Source organism: Acanthaster planci, linkage group LG07 (genome assembly GCF_054643075.1).
Source record: "Acanthaster planci isolate LZ-2023a linkage group LG07, COTS_SCS, whole genome shotgun sequence".
NCBI classification, from domain to species: Eukaryota; Metazoa; Echinodermata; class Asteroidea; order Valvatida; family Acanthasteridae; genus Acanthaster; species Acanthaster planci.
The window spans coordinates 10,921,758-10,937,222 of record NC_141783.1 but is presented as its reverse complement, the minus strand read 5'-3'; the positions used below and the strand labels follow the sequence as shown (position 1 = coordinate 10,937,222).

The 15,465-nt window shown below is 41.2% G+C and overlaps 1 protein-coding gene across 5 annotated transcripts in view; it reads left to right on the top strand.

Moving 5' to 3' along the window:
- LOC110973621 (inactive rhomboid protein 1-like) overlaps nt 1-15,465 on the top strand; it is a 47,373-nt gene that overhangs the window by 28,112 nt on the left and 3,796 nt on the right. For all 5 annotated transcript variants that reach the window (XM_022224556.2, XM_022224559.2, XM_022224563.2 and 2 more), the window contains 14 exons: nt 23-225; nt 1,712-1,902; nt 2,651-2,812; nt 3,523-3,757; nt 5,513-5,771; nt 8,170-8,433; nt 8,748-8,859; nt 9,621-9,695; nt 10,039-10,200; nt 10,918-11,006; nt 11,126-11,189; nt 11,936-12,100; nt 13,169-13,269; nt 14,483-14,636. In XM_022224556.2, the coding sequence (XP_022080248.2) occupies nt 23-225; nt 1,712-1,902; nt 2,651-2,812; nt 3,523-3,757; nt 5,513-5,771; nt 8,170-8,433; nt 8,748-8,859; nt 9,621-9,695; nt 10,039-10,200; nt 10,918-11,006; nt 11,126-11,189; nt 11,936-12,100; nt 13,169-13,269; nt 14,483-14,636 (2,236 nt within the window). The remainder of the gene's footprint in view (nt 1-22; nt 226-1,711; nt 1,903-2,650; nt 2,813-3,522; nt 3,758-5,512; nt 5,772-8,169; nt 8,434-8,747; nt 8,860-9,620; nt 9,696-10,038; nt 10,201-10,917; nt 11,007-11,125; nt 11,190-11,935; nt 12,101-13,168; nt 13,270-14,482; nt 14,637-15,465) is intronic.

Below are 15,465 nucleotides of genomic sequence, written 5' to 3'. Positions count from 1 at the left end.
TCATGTGTTTCTCTTGTTGCAGTCGGGTCAAGAGTGTGACAGCAAACTTCTTCGGCATCGGCGACAATGCCAACGAGGACCAGCGGCGCTGGCAGTCGCGGCGCTCGCGGCACCTGAGCCGGCGGCATGGCGGGGTCAAGCCTCATGTGGAGGATGACCTGATGGACCGAGAGGTCATGGCCATGGGCAACATGACACCCTTGCCTCACATCATTGACCCTCTGGGTAAGTAGACGAGGGGGCAGATCCAAAAGGGTGCACAAACAAGTCCCCTCCTATTGTTTTTACTTTTAGTGTGTTGTTTTTTCCATTCTTCACGACTGATTGTCAGATAGCATTAAAATAGAATCTTCATCTGAAGCCAGGCTTTCAGAGGACAAACAGGCTGACTGGGAGAAAAAGCTTCACCCATGTATGTACAGTACGCCCACGTACATGTATTTTGGGGTTTTAACAGGCACAAGTTCTTCCTGAATACTGAAAGCTGAACTATACCCAGACATGTGTTTGTTTGATCATCCCCCCTGCTCAGTTAATCTCAAGAGCCAGGGCTCACTTCAGCATCTGTTGGCAATTAGCTCAAATCTTTGCTTGATTCTGTCTGAATGTTACTCATGGATTCAAGCATATTGCCCACAAGTCTCTTGAGTACTTGAACAGACAACCTTCCCAGACTCTTTGGTTTTGTTTGTCCTGATATAATGTGACACCGATTAGGCGATATCCCCAAGTACAGAGATAATATTGAAACTGTAGTGGTAGAAAAGCAGCAATCCAGTCAAATGGCTGTTTTTTTCATCACAAATTTGTTGTGATTTTGCTGTCTCTTGGAGTGCAGACTGCACATGTTGGTACTGTAAGGTGTACTGCAGTGGAGCTCCAACAGTACAGTTAACAATGGACATACCAGTATACCTCCAAAGGGATCCATAAAGAAATAATTCTTGAGCTTGTTTGATTTTCAATCGGAGATCCGTGTCTTTCACCCAAAACTATCCCAGATCCTTTCAAGTCTGTCAAGTAATTTTTGGATGATGTTGCTGGATTTAGAAAAGTCCGGCCCAGCCTTCATTACTTTATTACATGTATGCGGGTATTGATACCCTTGAAAGTTAAGATTCAAAAATGTGTCATTGAGTATTTGTTTATTAAACTGTGGATTTGGGAAGACTCAGGAAGGTTTCTTTGCAGAAATTCATGTACCTACATATACGTACTAGTAAACGTAGACGGTTTTGGGTAAAGATTTTTGGAGTTACCAGAATGTTCCACCACTTACTGTACATGTAGATCTTGTCAAGTTGGATCTAAGATCATCTCAGTAGGATATTAAGCTCAGTACATGAATTCAGGCAAAACAAAGTGGTCTGACAAAATGTAGCACTGCGATCAGTTTTGTTCTGCCATTATCGGCTTGTTATAAAACGAGGTCCCATAAAAACAAATTCTTGCCGTTCAGATTTCATAAGCAAAATATAAGAGGGAAAAGTGCCTTCACCTTTTTATTTCCTTCGGATATTTCTCTAATTGCATCTCCTGTTGGTCCAACAAATACCCCAAGTGGTTAGAAAATGGCACATGTCCAACTGTTATTTCACTCTTCATGAACCCACACAAATAGCTCCCCTTGAAAAGGGAAACAATATAAATGGTCTTCACCCCGTATGTTTTAAGTAAATGAGCAGCTTCTGCATTTTGTTGTCAATCACAGCGAGGCCTAGGATGAGGACAGCGATGGACGAAACCGATGGTGCTCGCCAGCCACTGAACTCGGCCATGAGCAGCGCCACAGGAGGCAGCAGCGTGTTCACAAAGCAGGTGTCACACCGGCTGACCAGGCAGCGTAGCAAGAGGCAGTCAGTAGCCAAGATGGGATGGGAGGTCTTGAGGCAGTCTGTCAGGGTAACTTGGAGGGTTCTTTCTTCCTTGGATTGCTATGGCTTTGACATCATGGAAATGTTCGAGTGAAACTTTTGTCGAGTTGAAGTGTGTTCAACATTTCCTAATTGGCTGTGCAAATGTCGGATCTGACATCACAGAGTCACATCCGTGTTTGCTTTGTGATGAGCGTTGACCAGCTTTATAGGATGGTGACGAAAGAATATGGAGAGGAGGCTATTTCATTGAGCTTTTGAGCAGAAAACTTTGTTAAACACTTTTTGTGTCTGCAGTGAAAATCTCACAAAGATTAGTGTCAAGAAATGTGCCCGCACATATGATTGTGGCTGGTCACCTATTTTGTTTTTGTTTTGTCCTTTAGCGGGGATTAGCTTGTATTTCCTGTTCTAATCAAATTTTGTGCCTGGCCACCAATTAAAAGACACATACGCGCATGTACATTACATGACATGAAGCGGTAGCTTTCTTACGTGTTGCTTACAAGAAATGGAATGACAGTGCTGCGTTTGTGAAAGCACTACCAGCATTACTGCTTACATGAATAATACTCACAGCTGTTTTTTTTATGGACTTGTAATTCCTCATGAAAACTTTCATTGTTTTGCCAGAAAAGTACATGTAAACCTACATGTACATTGTAGATTATTCTTATTTTAAGTTTCTTAACCGTAGGATATTGTACAAATATGTACGCAGAGGGTGATCAGTCCAATGATCTGGCACTGTTACCATTTCTTGCCTGTCGTTTTAGCAACCCAAGACAGCTCCCAAGCAGAGTGTGAGCCAGGACTGCTTGGTGCAGCAGCGGCCGCCACTGCTTCACAGCCGCAGCTTCGCACCCGCAAGCTTGGTCATCGGCGATTATGAAGAGGAAGACGAGATGGACACAGTGCCATTCTTTTCACCAGGGGTGGTACGTGTTACATTGTTACACTATACTGTATTTGAACGGTATCAAATTCACAATCATTGCCTGTGACCTTGTCAAACTTACATATAACTCCAGCCTTTGGTTTGTGTCGTTGCAGTCATCTCTTGCAGAGACTGATGCAGAAAATTTCTCATTGACCATGGATTTTAACTGTCAGATAAAAATTTGATCTCTGTTCAGGGTTCATCCATAGTTGTCAGCATTTTCACGAGTATACTATTCCCTTTTCCTCCAACCCCGGACCCCTCCAAAAGAGTACACAAACAAGTAATGACAGCCAGCTGTTATTTGTCACAATTTTCAAAGACATGCTGTTAATCCGTCAAAGGCCTCCTTTTAGTTAAATTTGCACCGGATGTTTCAGCATTTCATTGGAAATGATCTGCCATTAATAATACTTCTCTGAAATCAAGTTTTCAGTAACAGAAAGCCAAGGGCAAGTCTTGGGAAATTAAGAGTCAAGTAAGAGTACACAAAATTGTAAAACTAATAATATTGAGAGAAAGGCAATGTGAAAAACATAGAAAAAGCTGCATGCACATAAAAAATCCAAATTTATTGCTATCCAAACAATTCTCCACCTTCCCTCCCCCAATTGGTTCTGGATCTGCCCTTGCAGAGGGCCAAATACATGTAGATTGAAGTTCACATCTCTTTTCAGGTTTTGAAGTGTTGTCCTCTCAATCTCTCAGGTCTCAGATGACCTTACTGATGACGTCTTCTTCAGTACAATGTCACCCAAACGTGAACGGCAGTCCCCTGTGAAGAAAACACAGCCTGCTGCTGCTGCTGCCGCTGCTGTGACCTGCGATCTGACAGACGAGGACCTGAAGCTCAAAGAGGCTGTCTCGCTGCCGACTGTCATGGAGGCCGAGACAGAATCAGAGGGAGCCACCAGTAAAAAACCAAGTGTGAAGGAAATAAAAGGTACTTTAGCTCAACCTTCATGTTAGTTCGAAATCCGGTAAGAATTTTTGAAGGACTTTGTGAGATTATGCTACATGGAGCCAGTCACTTCCACATTCATGCGGCCTTATTCTCTCCTTTAAATAACTTTTAGTATAAACACTGTGCCATTGGTTTCATATGTAGTGGTTTCTTTGGGAAGGTTACATGCAAAAAATCCTCAGAAGCCATGGTTAAAACAATATAATTTTTTGTTCAACTGGAATGTTTATTTACTTACCAAATGATCTGCACAAAGTTCACCAGTACCTGAGTAAAGGCTGGTTCATACTTGAGGCAAACGCTAAGCGAATTTGACGTCACAAAACATTTGCAGTGACACTTGCTTGAGTTGATTTGCGTGTAGCATTTGCAGCACTAATATTTGACCCGTCATACCAAGTATAAACCAGGGTTTGCACACCTCCTGGAAAACCTGAAAAATCCTGGAATCTTATACCCATCCTGGAAAGTCTTGGAAAATGCTGTATAATTCTTAAAAGAAGTCCTGGAAATTGACCAAATATTTACTGCGATCAATCTGTCCCCATGTACATTGCCGCTATTGCGCGGCGCAACACAGTTGTACATTATTCACCATGCGTGGTCTACATGCATGTGCGCGCAGGGCACCCAGGATGTCATTCATGAACTTTCTTGTAGTCAAATTTGACCTTCATTTTTTGTTGCTCGTGGTGAACTGTCTGTTGTGGCTATAATTATGAAATCGTTCTTTATTAAATTTTTGTACTTTATTTAATATGTAATTCACTTTTTCCAGTCATTATGAACTATTAAAGTTCAGTGTGAAAGTAAAACTATGACTGTGTCGAACCTTTTTCCTTAACCACTACCAGCCGGGGACTCCGGGATCGGAGCCGTATGGTTTATATGTGTGGCCGGGGTCTCCGAACTCGGACAAAGGAAACAGGGCCCTGTAACAAAAGACCGTACTCCGAACAAAAGACCAGGCTGCTGGGCATGACCGGAATTTTTCGCTCTCAAAAGTGGTGATAATCCAGCATTATTTTGAAACCGTATACCAGGGTTTGGGGTATTTAGAGCAAGCGGATTACCACCGGGGACAAAAGCTCTCCACCACCGCAGCGATGAGCCACACAGCACCGCTGCATGCTAATCTGGCCCCTATTGAAAAGAGGTCAGCAGTGCACTGAGCCAGGTTCGTGAACAAAAGACAGCTGTGTGACACCGCACAATCTGGGCTCTGTTTACAAGGCTGCAGGCCTGGCTGAAATATTCGGGTGTCAATGAAGGTCACCTGTCAACTTAGAGTAGTGCCTGAAGATTACTCCGTTCGGCTATAAACGACTGTTAAATGGAATGATGAATTGTTGAAGGATTTTGAAAACAGAAAAAATGATAGTCATGCCAGCCCAGCATCCTCAACGTTGAAAAATGCCCCGGTCCGAAGTGGTTAACGTTGAATGGACTAGGGGAAGTTTGTTTTTTATGATCGCCAGCTGTGTGTAGGCCTACCTCGTGGTCCCGTTTTCACTGCTAGAGCCTGAATTGATTCCTCGAAAATTCAAACTTTTGACCTGGAAAAGTCGTGGAATATTTTTTTACAAGGTTGCATGAACCCTGAATTAAACCAGCCTGAAGTTGAGATTAAAGGCTAAACTATCAAAAGCCATGAACTGGACAAAACCTGCAAGTCTTTCGAAAGTGATGAGTTTGTCTCCTGTATTTAACAGTTTCTTCTTGTTCACATCCTAGGTAAAATATCCACCAGCCTGCCCCAGCTTCCAGTACCCGAAACCCCCGAGGAGCTACTGGCAGAAACTCCTATGCCAGAGCCAACCCCTGAACCCCTGCAGGAGCCCAGCCCCAATGAGCCCATTCAGCCTACTCCAGACACCCAGGAGGTTCCCGTGGTACTAAGAGGCAGGCCACTGCCATCACTGCCCCCAGAGCGTGTACCGTCTGCCGGAGAGCCTCTGGATGGGAGAGTGGCGGTGGCCATAGCACAGATGATGTGAGTAGAAGTGGCTCACAGATGTGAAGTTAGTGTGTCTTATCTTCCAATGAACCTGTCTCTTGCTGTGTCACAGTGACAGATTTTGCAGGCTGTGGCTGGCCATCAATACAAAAGCAATACAAGAAATCACAGTGTGACAAAAATTTAACACAGCTACTGGTATCAAACAATTAACAAATGAATATAATTATACATGTACAGTAAACTCTTGATAACTCGTAGTCGGATAACTCGAAACTCCACTTATCTCGAAGACATTCTTTATTACCTCCAAAAGAATAGGCATTTATGTACAAAAATACCCCTATAACTCTGAATGCCCACACCACTACATCCACTTAACCACTCCGCGCCGGTGGCAGTTATCAATGTTGATGATTCTGGGGTGGGATAATTTTTTTCCGTTTTCAAAATTCTTAAAAAATTCCTGTCTTCATTTACTGGACACTTACTCCCACACGAAGGATTGTCTGGTTTCAACTCTAATCTGACAGACAACATCTATTGACGCTGGAGTATTTCAACCAGGCCTGCTGTCTTGTAAAAAGAGCCCAGATTGTGCGGTGTTACGTAATTTTCTTTTGTTCAAGAACCTGACGCAGTGCGCTGCTTACCTCTTTCAATAGGGGCCAGATTAGCATGCAGTGGCACTGTGTGGCTCATCGCTGTGCTGCTAAATGCCCCAAACCGTGGTATACTGTTTCAAAATAAGGCTGGATTATCTCCACCATTGAGAGTGAAAAAATGTTAGTAATGCCTAGCAGCCTGTTTTTTTGTTACGAGTACGGTCTTTTGTTACAAGGCCCAGTTCCCTTTGTCCGATTTCCGAGACAATGGCCACACGCATAAAGAATATGTGTCTGGCACCGGAAACCCCGCTGGCAAGTGGTTAACATAAAGTTTTTGAAGGGCCAATCCAAAAAGACTGCCGCCAAATTACTGACAAGGAGTTGAAAAAGAATGCGAAGACTTCAATTATGAGTCATTTCTCCAAACGGCATTTCTTCTTTTTGCGTGAGGACATGATCATGCTTACTGCCAGCACCATTGTAATTGACTTATTACGACCACAACCTAAACAAATCCCGGCTTTCAAGCAAGCCTGATTGCGATCACAGTCTAAATGTAGCCTGCGCGCACGTAGTCCAATCACTGATTCTTTACAGTGGCCATGTAACCTCGCTGAAGGAGGCTTTGTGCATGCAGCATCTAAAGCCTGGCTGCTGCCACCTGCCCAATTGCAACACTCACTCCCCACTCACATGCTGACTGACATGCATTCCCAGATTTTTTTTTTGAATTTTTTTTACGCTCGAACATTTTGAAATGCAAAATGGTGGACCCTCCAGCGATTTTTCAGGAAGGATCATGTGGCCAAAGGAAAGCCCTCCGCCTTGCCGGCCACGGCCGAGCAAGCAAGCACATGGCTGTGCGCTTCGAGCAGCAGTGTGTGCCAAACTGAAGAATTGCCACAAAAAAGTACAGTTTTGGTGATGTATGTTTTACCTATCAGTAGCATAAAAATGTTTAAGTAAGAAAAACATCTCAGCAAACTAATGATTTTTAGAAGAAGTTTATTCTTGGATATAAGGAAATAACCACTTATACTGTCTCCTATACCCACCGCAGGGGTAAGTAAGGTTACTTGTGCAATGTGTATGTACTGTATGTGTGGGCAAGATTCAGGAACTTTCGTTCGGATAACTTGAACTTTATCCATTCCCCTGAGGTTCGAGTTATCAAGAGTTTACTGTATGTCATGTCAGCAAAATAAAGTCCTTATTGAAAAATTGCATTTAAAGTTCCTTATTGTAAAATATTGCTGTAAACATGAAATCGGGCCAGAAGATTGTTGAGCCAAACTGAATAAACCGTTTGGAACATCTTTGGTTTAGTTCAATATTGGAGCCAAACAACTAGTAAATGAAAATACCTTCATCCATAATTAGGAATTAGACAAATATGCATTTTGAGGCAAAACTTTTCTCAACCAAGGGCTTGCCCCAACTTCATGAAAGAGCTCACTCCGCTTATTAAGTAACACACGCAGACTGGGTGCAGCATTTTCTTTCTTTTATTAAATCTAGAATCTAGACAGTGCAGCCAGAATAGACCTTATTCAAGGGGAAGTTTGTTCCCTGATTCCATCACTTTCAATGAAAAAAAATCTCTTAAATGGGGTGGTGGCAAGCTATTTTTGTCTCAGAACCTCACTTTCAGGTTTGTAAGTGTGAGTGTAGCTTAAAAAATTTAGATTAAATTAAATTATGTGTAAGAACTTTCATTTCGTCGCGGTTATTTTTACACTTAGGTTCCCAAAATAACAAGTTCTACCTCACGAATACAGTCTTTTGAGGCAGTCACTGGTGAAGATCTTGGTTATTTTGTCATACAGCCCAACAGGAATTGGCTGGCGGAAGAGAAAAACAGAGGACAAATTCCGCATGGCGCCCATCCTAGCGGAAGACGCACCGGATGCCATCATGCCGGCTATACGGCGAAATAAGATAGCTGAGAAGATCATGCAAGGGGCATTTGACAACTCGGACAGGAGGCAAATTGGAAAGGGTCTAGTGGGAAGGGTGCTGAACAGGAGCTACAAGTCCCGACGGATGGACAGTAACGTCCGGAAGCAGATTGAAGAGATCGAGGACCATAGGTAAAGAGTGAAAGTCCCCACCTGTTCACATTAGTGGATAGTCATGAAATAAACAGCATAAATTCTTTGGATGTATTTTTTGTTCATTTCCTGACCTGTGTGGTATTCATTGGCTTAAGCTCAGGTCTTAAGTTGACCATGTAACATACAACAGAAATCAAACAGGTCCCCAGTTTGGGCCATTCTCACAAACCTGACTTTTTATTGGTGGGGGAGGTACTGATAGTAGCCCCTTTGAATGAATAGGGAAGGAGAGAAAAATTATTTTTTAAAGAATTAAATTTTTTTCATTTTGAATTCATTTTTTCAATCAGACCTTATTTCACATACTGGGTTACAACAGTTCAAATTGTCATCGTCATCGTTTCGATAGCGTTTTATGGATTTGCACCAATCGGCTTCAGCTATTCACAGAGGACTGAACTGGTAAGTTTAGACATACTCTATTATCAGTCATAAAGATCATAATAGTAATTCTTTTGAATGTACTCACTGTTGAATAAATCACATGAGTGTTGACAATAATACGGTAGGTCTTTGCTCTATTCCATTCCCATCTTTCTTGGATCCTTTGAAGTAAAATTTCCCAACAGCCCTTCAATTTGTTAAATGATTTATGGGCAAGTAATTATTGTGGGGAGGGTTGTGTCTGGAGAACAAAGATGGTATAGCACCACATAGTGGCGCAAGATGGAGAACTCTGCCTAAAAGGTGTAATCACCATGGGCTCCATTTGAGCAAGCAATGCGCCTGTGCAGTACAACAGGCACGCACACCTGGTTCACCTGCGTCTGTGCATTAACGTGCACTGCACAGGCATATCACTTGCTCAAACAGCACCCATGCGATTACAACGTTTTACGCGCATTCACGCTGAAGTTCTCCATCTTGCACTGCTACAGGGTGCTATACGATCTTGACTTGAGACAAGATTACTGAGAGAAAAGCACTTACATGTACTTCCAAATCATTTTGTTATGTTGTCCTTTTGTCTAGTGCTTCACTTAAAGTTTGCTAATATTTCCTTAACATTCGGTATGAAGAGCACATTATTTAAAGTGGGACTTTGAGTCAGCATATTGTATGGTTATATTTAATTGTGATACTACTGCTGAAGTTAGTGGAGTGTTGTTGTGTATGTTATGTAGTTTTTATGCTCTCATTTGTGTCCTGTTTGTTGTCCACAGGTGCAGCAGTCAAACCTTGTGGTACAGACAGTGGGATACATGGAACCGGACAACTTCTGGATTGGGCCTAGACCGGTAAGCTTACGAGTATACACCGAATGGAGATTCCATTTGTGAGTGCGAACCCTTTCACTCTCTGGAGAAAAAATGTCTGAATAATATCCTTCTGCCAAGTACATGTACATGGCACATCATGTTTGCATTTGGCTTCTTGTGGGACCTGAAGCTCGCCCACAAAAACTGCTTCTACTCACCGCCTTAGTCTTTTTTAGTATTTTTTTTGGTGAAGAGTACATTTAATATGTGTCGTAGTAAGCCCAGTTTCCATTCAGACCAAATTATGGGGCTCTTCAAGAACGATTTTTCATGTGCCCCCAGTAATTTTTTCAGTGCATTTCTCCCCCCGTTTGTTGCGCAGGCCGATCTAATACATTTAGGTGCCAAGTTTTCACCGTGCATGCACAGAGACCGTCAGATCCACCAAACCATCGACAACGAAAGGCAAAAAGAAAGCACAACAGGTTGTTGTGTACGGACAGACAAATCTGGCTGTGTGCAGAGTCTCCAGGAAGACTGCCCAGTGAGTTTTACTGTCACTAAGTGTATTTTCCTATCACGAAAAAGTTGTACAAACTTTTCTTACCAAAATATCTTTGATGAAACTGTATATTGGGGTGTTTTGTATGTAATCAGGGGTGTGAGAATTCAGCTTTTTTTAAACTGACTTCAGCTTTTTTTGTTTGAATGTTGACCCTGGCTTTCGTTGTTTTTGTACACCTGGTCTATACAAAAGTATGGGAACTGTTTACATTTCAGCTATTGGCTAGCTATTTTCCGCTATAATTTTAAGTGGCCACTCACACCCCTGTGCAAGATAATGTAGTCCATGCTGGAAAAAACATGATTGATGTAAGCTTACGTAGTGTGTGAGTTTGTTTACATAGTGGTACTGTATGTGGACTTGAGAACATAAGTCAACATAATGTAGGGCCCAAAAGACTTTTATGTGGACTTGCGCAGATCCATACATTTTCTCCTCGGAATATAGCTCAGAGGTATGTAGGGGTCAGGACTACCTGTGGCAAAATGAAGAGGAACAGTAAACGAAATTGCTATCAAAAATCTAGCGTAGAGGAGTGTTCGTGATGAGAGAACGATCAGTATTTACTCCAAATCAAAAGGAAAACAAAAGGAATGTCCACGTGAAATGTAAGAGAAGAAGTTATGTGTGCCTTTATGAATTGTATAGATATACAAGTATTAGTTTTATTACCATTTCTTTTTTGGTCTTGTTTAGACGCGGTTTTCAAATTTTATCAAGTGGCCAGATACAACAGATCCTGAAAATGACCGATCATCTGGGCCAGTTTGTGGACAAGATCCGAGGTAAATTTTGAATGTTATTACATTTGTGCCCTTCATTCCTGTTGCACATGTACATCCTCCTGGGAGAGAGAAAAATTATATCTGATCTTAACATTCTATTTTGATTTTCCATGTCACAGATCTTGTGTCAAACCAGCCTCCGTACCACCCTATGAGTGGGAGGATGACATCAGTAAATGGCCGGTAAGGCATTCCAGCTTCAGTTAAAATCATTTGTTTTTAATGCAGTTCTTGTAAATGCTCCTTTGTGTCCCGTTTAACCTGATTTTCCAGTTTTGTTGTGCCACTTTAAGGGCACTTTGTTGTCTTTTTAAATTTTACGCCAGTGCAAATTTGCATTGCTATAAGCAAAATTGCAATATGATCCAAGGCTTAAAACCTGCAGAATCCAAGATATTTTCCTCCTACCTTTGTTAACTTTGATAATTAGTTGTTTCAGGTTATGACAGTAGGCCAGGAAGCAAAGTTTTCTCACAGATTATTTTCAGTAAGCACTTTTTAGGTCCACGGTCTGAACAGAAAAGCCTCAAAATGAGTTGTTGATAAAAGCATGGAAAAATATTAATATTTTAAAAAAGTCATTTATAAATAATAGTATCCCAAAAGAAATGTCAGATTTCTGACATTAAAGAGGACTAGGGACAGCATTGACCTACTTCAAGGTACTCCTCCAACCCCCGTAAAGTCTTGCCAGACTCGACATCTTAAGTGGAATTTGTTATGCAAGAAGTGATGCAAAGCAAAGGAGCTTTTGTAACTTAAGAAATCAAAACAACTAATGAATATACATTCACATATACCTCAGGGGCTTTCTTGTAAGTCAGTTAAAAATGATACTGTTGTGTAGTTGTATGATACAAGCTGCACATTCTTTGGCCCGGAATTTGTCGTGTGGACCTGACTGTCACATTCTCTGTCTTTTATCACAGATATGTTGGGAAAGCTTGGAGATACCAGACAAGGAGCACACCACATGTGACGTGACTGGTAGGCCGTGCTGCATTGGTATCTATGGGACATGCATGATCGTTAGTAGGGACCAGTGTGACTTTGTCAATGGGTACTACCACGAAGAAGCAACACTGTGCTCACAGGTAGGTGTCCTTATTGTAAGAAAACTATAATCAAACATAATACCTAGTAACACACACCTGTGGTTTTTGTCTGCATTTTCTTGCCATCTCAACTGACACAAAATATTTGAAAGAATAAAATTCAGATGAATTTGCTAATTACTGCTCACATTGACAAATCAAATATGGCATCTTCTGGAATCAGCCTGTGGTAGTGGTTTAAACACTCAGGCATGCAACTCTTCTTTAGATCAGCTGGATTTATATTTTCCAGGGGCATGCTGTCTGCTCCCGGTGGTAACATAGCAACGGTGGCACTTTGGTGGGAACTTTCAATGTGCATGTACAGTTATGTGTGGTTTTAGTGCAGGGTGCACTGACCACATTCAACCAATTTATGCTGGTCTCTGTGTGTGTGCATCGGGTACTCAATTTGCCGATGAGGCAGTGTTTCAAATCAGGGCAGGTTAAGGGCTCAAAAGCACTATTAAGTATATTGTGTTACTCTGTTTCTGACAATGTAGTTACCAAAGAGAGCGCTCCATTTACAGGTCTTCCAGTAATACTTGGCAGAAAGAGAAAACTGAGAGGGTGAAAGAAATATCTAAAGCACACCTAAAGAGGGGAACCGTATTGCTTGACATTGCTGAGAAATGATAATTAGTCATTGACTAGAATTACTTTAAGGCCAGATAAAGATCCGTCGATCCATGAATTGATCCTTGAACTGTCTATGTGTTCACAGTGCTGTGGATATATTCATAATTGGGGGAAATGAATCATGTTAACCCCCAAAACGGTCTCTTTTTTTTTACATCTGCTGAACAACAGGGAAAATTCTGGTTATTTCACCTCACAGATTTTGATCTTAGTGTCATGTTTCTGAGATTGTTATCTTGCATTGCGAGGGAAAATGACAGCTAAAAGTAAACATGTATTTGTGAAAGTTTTGTGATAGAGATATTACATGAACTACCTGTATTTACATGTGTAGGTTACAATTTATATATCTGATATCATAGCATTGAAAATATTTTGATGGAGAGTTACTGAACTAAGTATTTCCCTGTTTCTACCTTGTTTGTCCAGGTTAACTGCTTGGATGCTGTGTGCGGGCTGGTGAATTTTGCCAATCCCGAATACCCTGATCAGATCTATCGGATCTTTCTCTCACTGTTCCTTCATGCTGGGTGAGTCCAGAGATCAGTCCCCTAGGGCTGAGTCAATTCGAATAATTCACTATTTGAATATTTGACCTTCAATTCGATCAAATATCCGAATATTCAATCGTGTGGACCAGCAGATTATTGATGCTCAAACCATGTGCAAAATCAGATGCAATAACGCACACAATTGTACATTATAATCAGCAAGATTTAAGAGATGAACAGTGCTTCTTTCCCTGTTGAAAATTTCTATTCCTTTTAAATTGTTTAATGAATAATTTACTTTTTGAATCATTGTAAGATTTCTGTCGCTTTTCATTTGAATCTATCTGAAACAAGCCTCCATAGTGTAATTTTTCTCATTGACAGCAAAAGAAAATTTTCCCTTCCTTTTCTTGAATTTTACATTCAAACATTCAAATTTGAAACTAATATTTGAATATTCGATAATTGATCGATATTCGGCACAGCCCCACAGTCCCCCACCATCAGTAAATCTGTGCTCCAAGACTATCCAGCCACAATGATTGGTTCCATAGCCTTAAGTCTTTGGAAAAGAATTTACTTGGCCACTGGCTCTCATTAATTTGACGTAAATATGAAACGGGAGCTTGGAGTGCGAGTCTCCAGAAGTGTCCACTAAGATTAAGGTATACATGAAATTGAAGTGACACCATTTCGTAGCTGGAAAACAAGAATGCAAATATGACATTGAAGAGTGTCCGTAATGAAATGGAATTTGAAGTGTGTTCTTATATCCACTTGTCTCCGGGGTTTCCGGAACCAAGCACCTTGGGTTTGTATGCATAGCCGGGGTTTGTATGCAGAGCTGGGCCATATAACAAAAGACCGCACTCGGAACAAAAGACAAAGCTGCTGGGATTTGCCATCATTTTTCAGTCCTGGATGAAATACTCGGGCATCAGTTGAGGTCGCTAGTCAGATTAGAGTAGCCACCATACAGTCAGACAGTCATTCATGTGGGGGTGTACATCTTGTTAATGAAGTTATGAATTTTTGAAGAATTTTGAAAGTGGAAAATCCCCCTGGAGCTCATCCCACTTATGCAAATTCCACCTGGCAGGAAGTGGTGAAAGTTAAAACATACGCACTGAGGTGCATTCGCCTATAAACCACTGTTGACTTTTAAATTAGTTTTTAAATCATTTAGAATGCAAAAGCTATCAATTTTTTTGAGTACACCTGCTAAACTGATTTTTGACATTGTCCATTTCAGAATCTTCCACTGTATTTTAAGTGTCATCATGCAAATGACAATCCTGCGAGACTTGGAGAAACTAGCAGGTTTCTTTCGCATCTCTGTCATCTACATATTCAGTGGCATCGGGGGCAATATAACCAGTGCAATATTTATTCCTTACAGAGCAGAGGTAAGCATATTCTTCTGCCAGATTTTTTTCCCATGGATAAGTTTTTGAACTTACGCCTTTCTTCCTAGCACATGCTGCCACAAACAAACAGTTCTGTACAGAATGTCTCCCCTAGAGTCTTCTAATGATGAACAGAGCATACTCTCTAAAATGTTGTCTCCCCTGGTTCTGTTCTGAGCTGCACCCACAAAAGGTATTTACATGGCACTACCACAAGTCCTTCATCATGCAAACCTTCAAGTCGTATAAATTATTTACACAAAATAAACAAATCCAAAAGCCATCATGGAGCCAGCCGTGTTATTTGATATATGCCTTGTTATAGCACCATTCCTTTGTGTGTGTTTTTGTGTGTTTTTTTAATTTTTTCATTTCTTATCTCGTTAGGTTAGTAATTGAAGTCAGCGTCCTAGTAGGCACAAGCTAGTTCCTGATTTTAGACCATTTACTGGACCTTTGAAATAGGTCGAAAGAAGCCCCTTTTGGAAGCAAATCTAGTTTGAAATAGGTCAAAAAAATTCTGAATTTCTTTACTCTGTGCTGTTAGTCCATATTTGTTCTGAAAGTATGAGCAGTCTCTCCCATCGCTTGGATTCATGCATGCCACAGGCTAAACGTGACAACCAGAATGAGAAACCATCACTGCACTGGGGTACACGTTCAACCCAACAGAGCTTGGACTTGCAAACTGCTCATACACATCACATTTACAAACATCCTATCACGTTTAGTGCCATGGCAGTGGTGGAATCTTCTCAGTCTGTTTACAGGATCTTGTACAGTACCTGAATAAATTCACTTTCTTTTTATCGATGGATCATTCATGTGT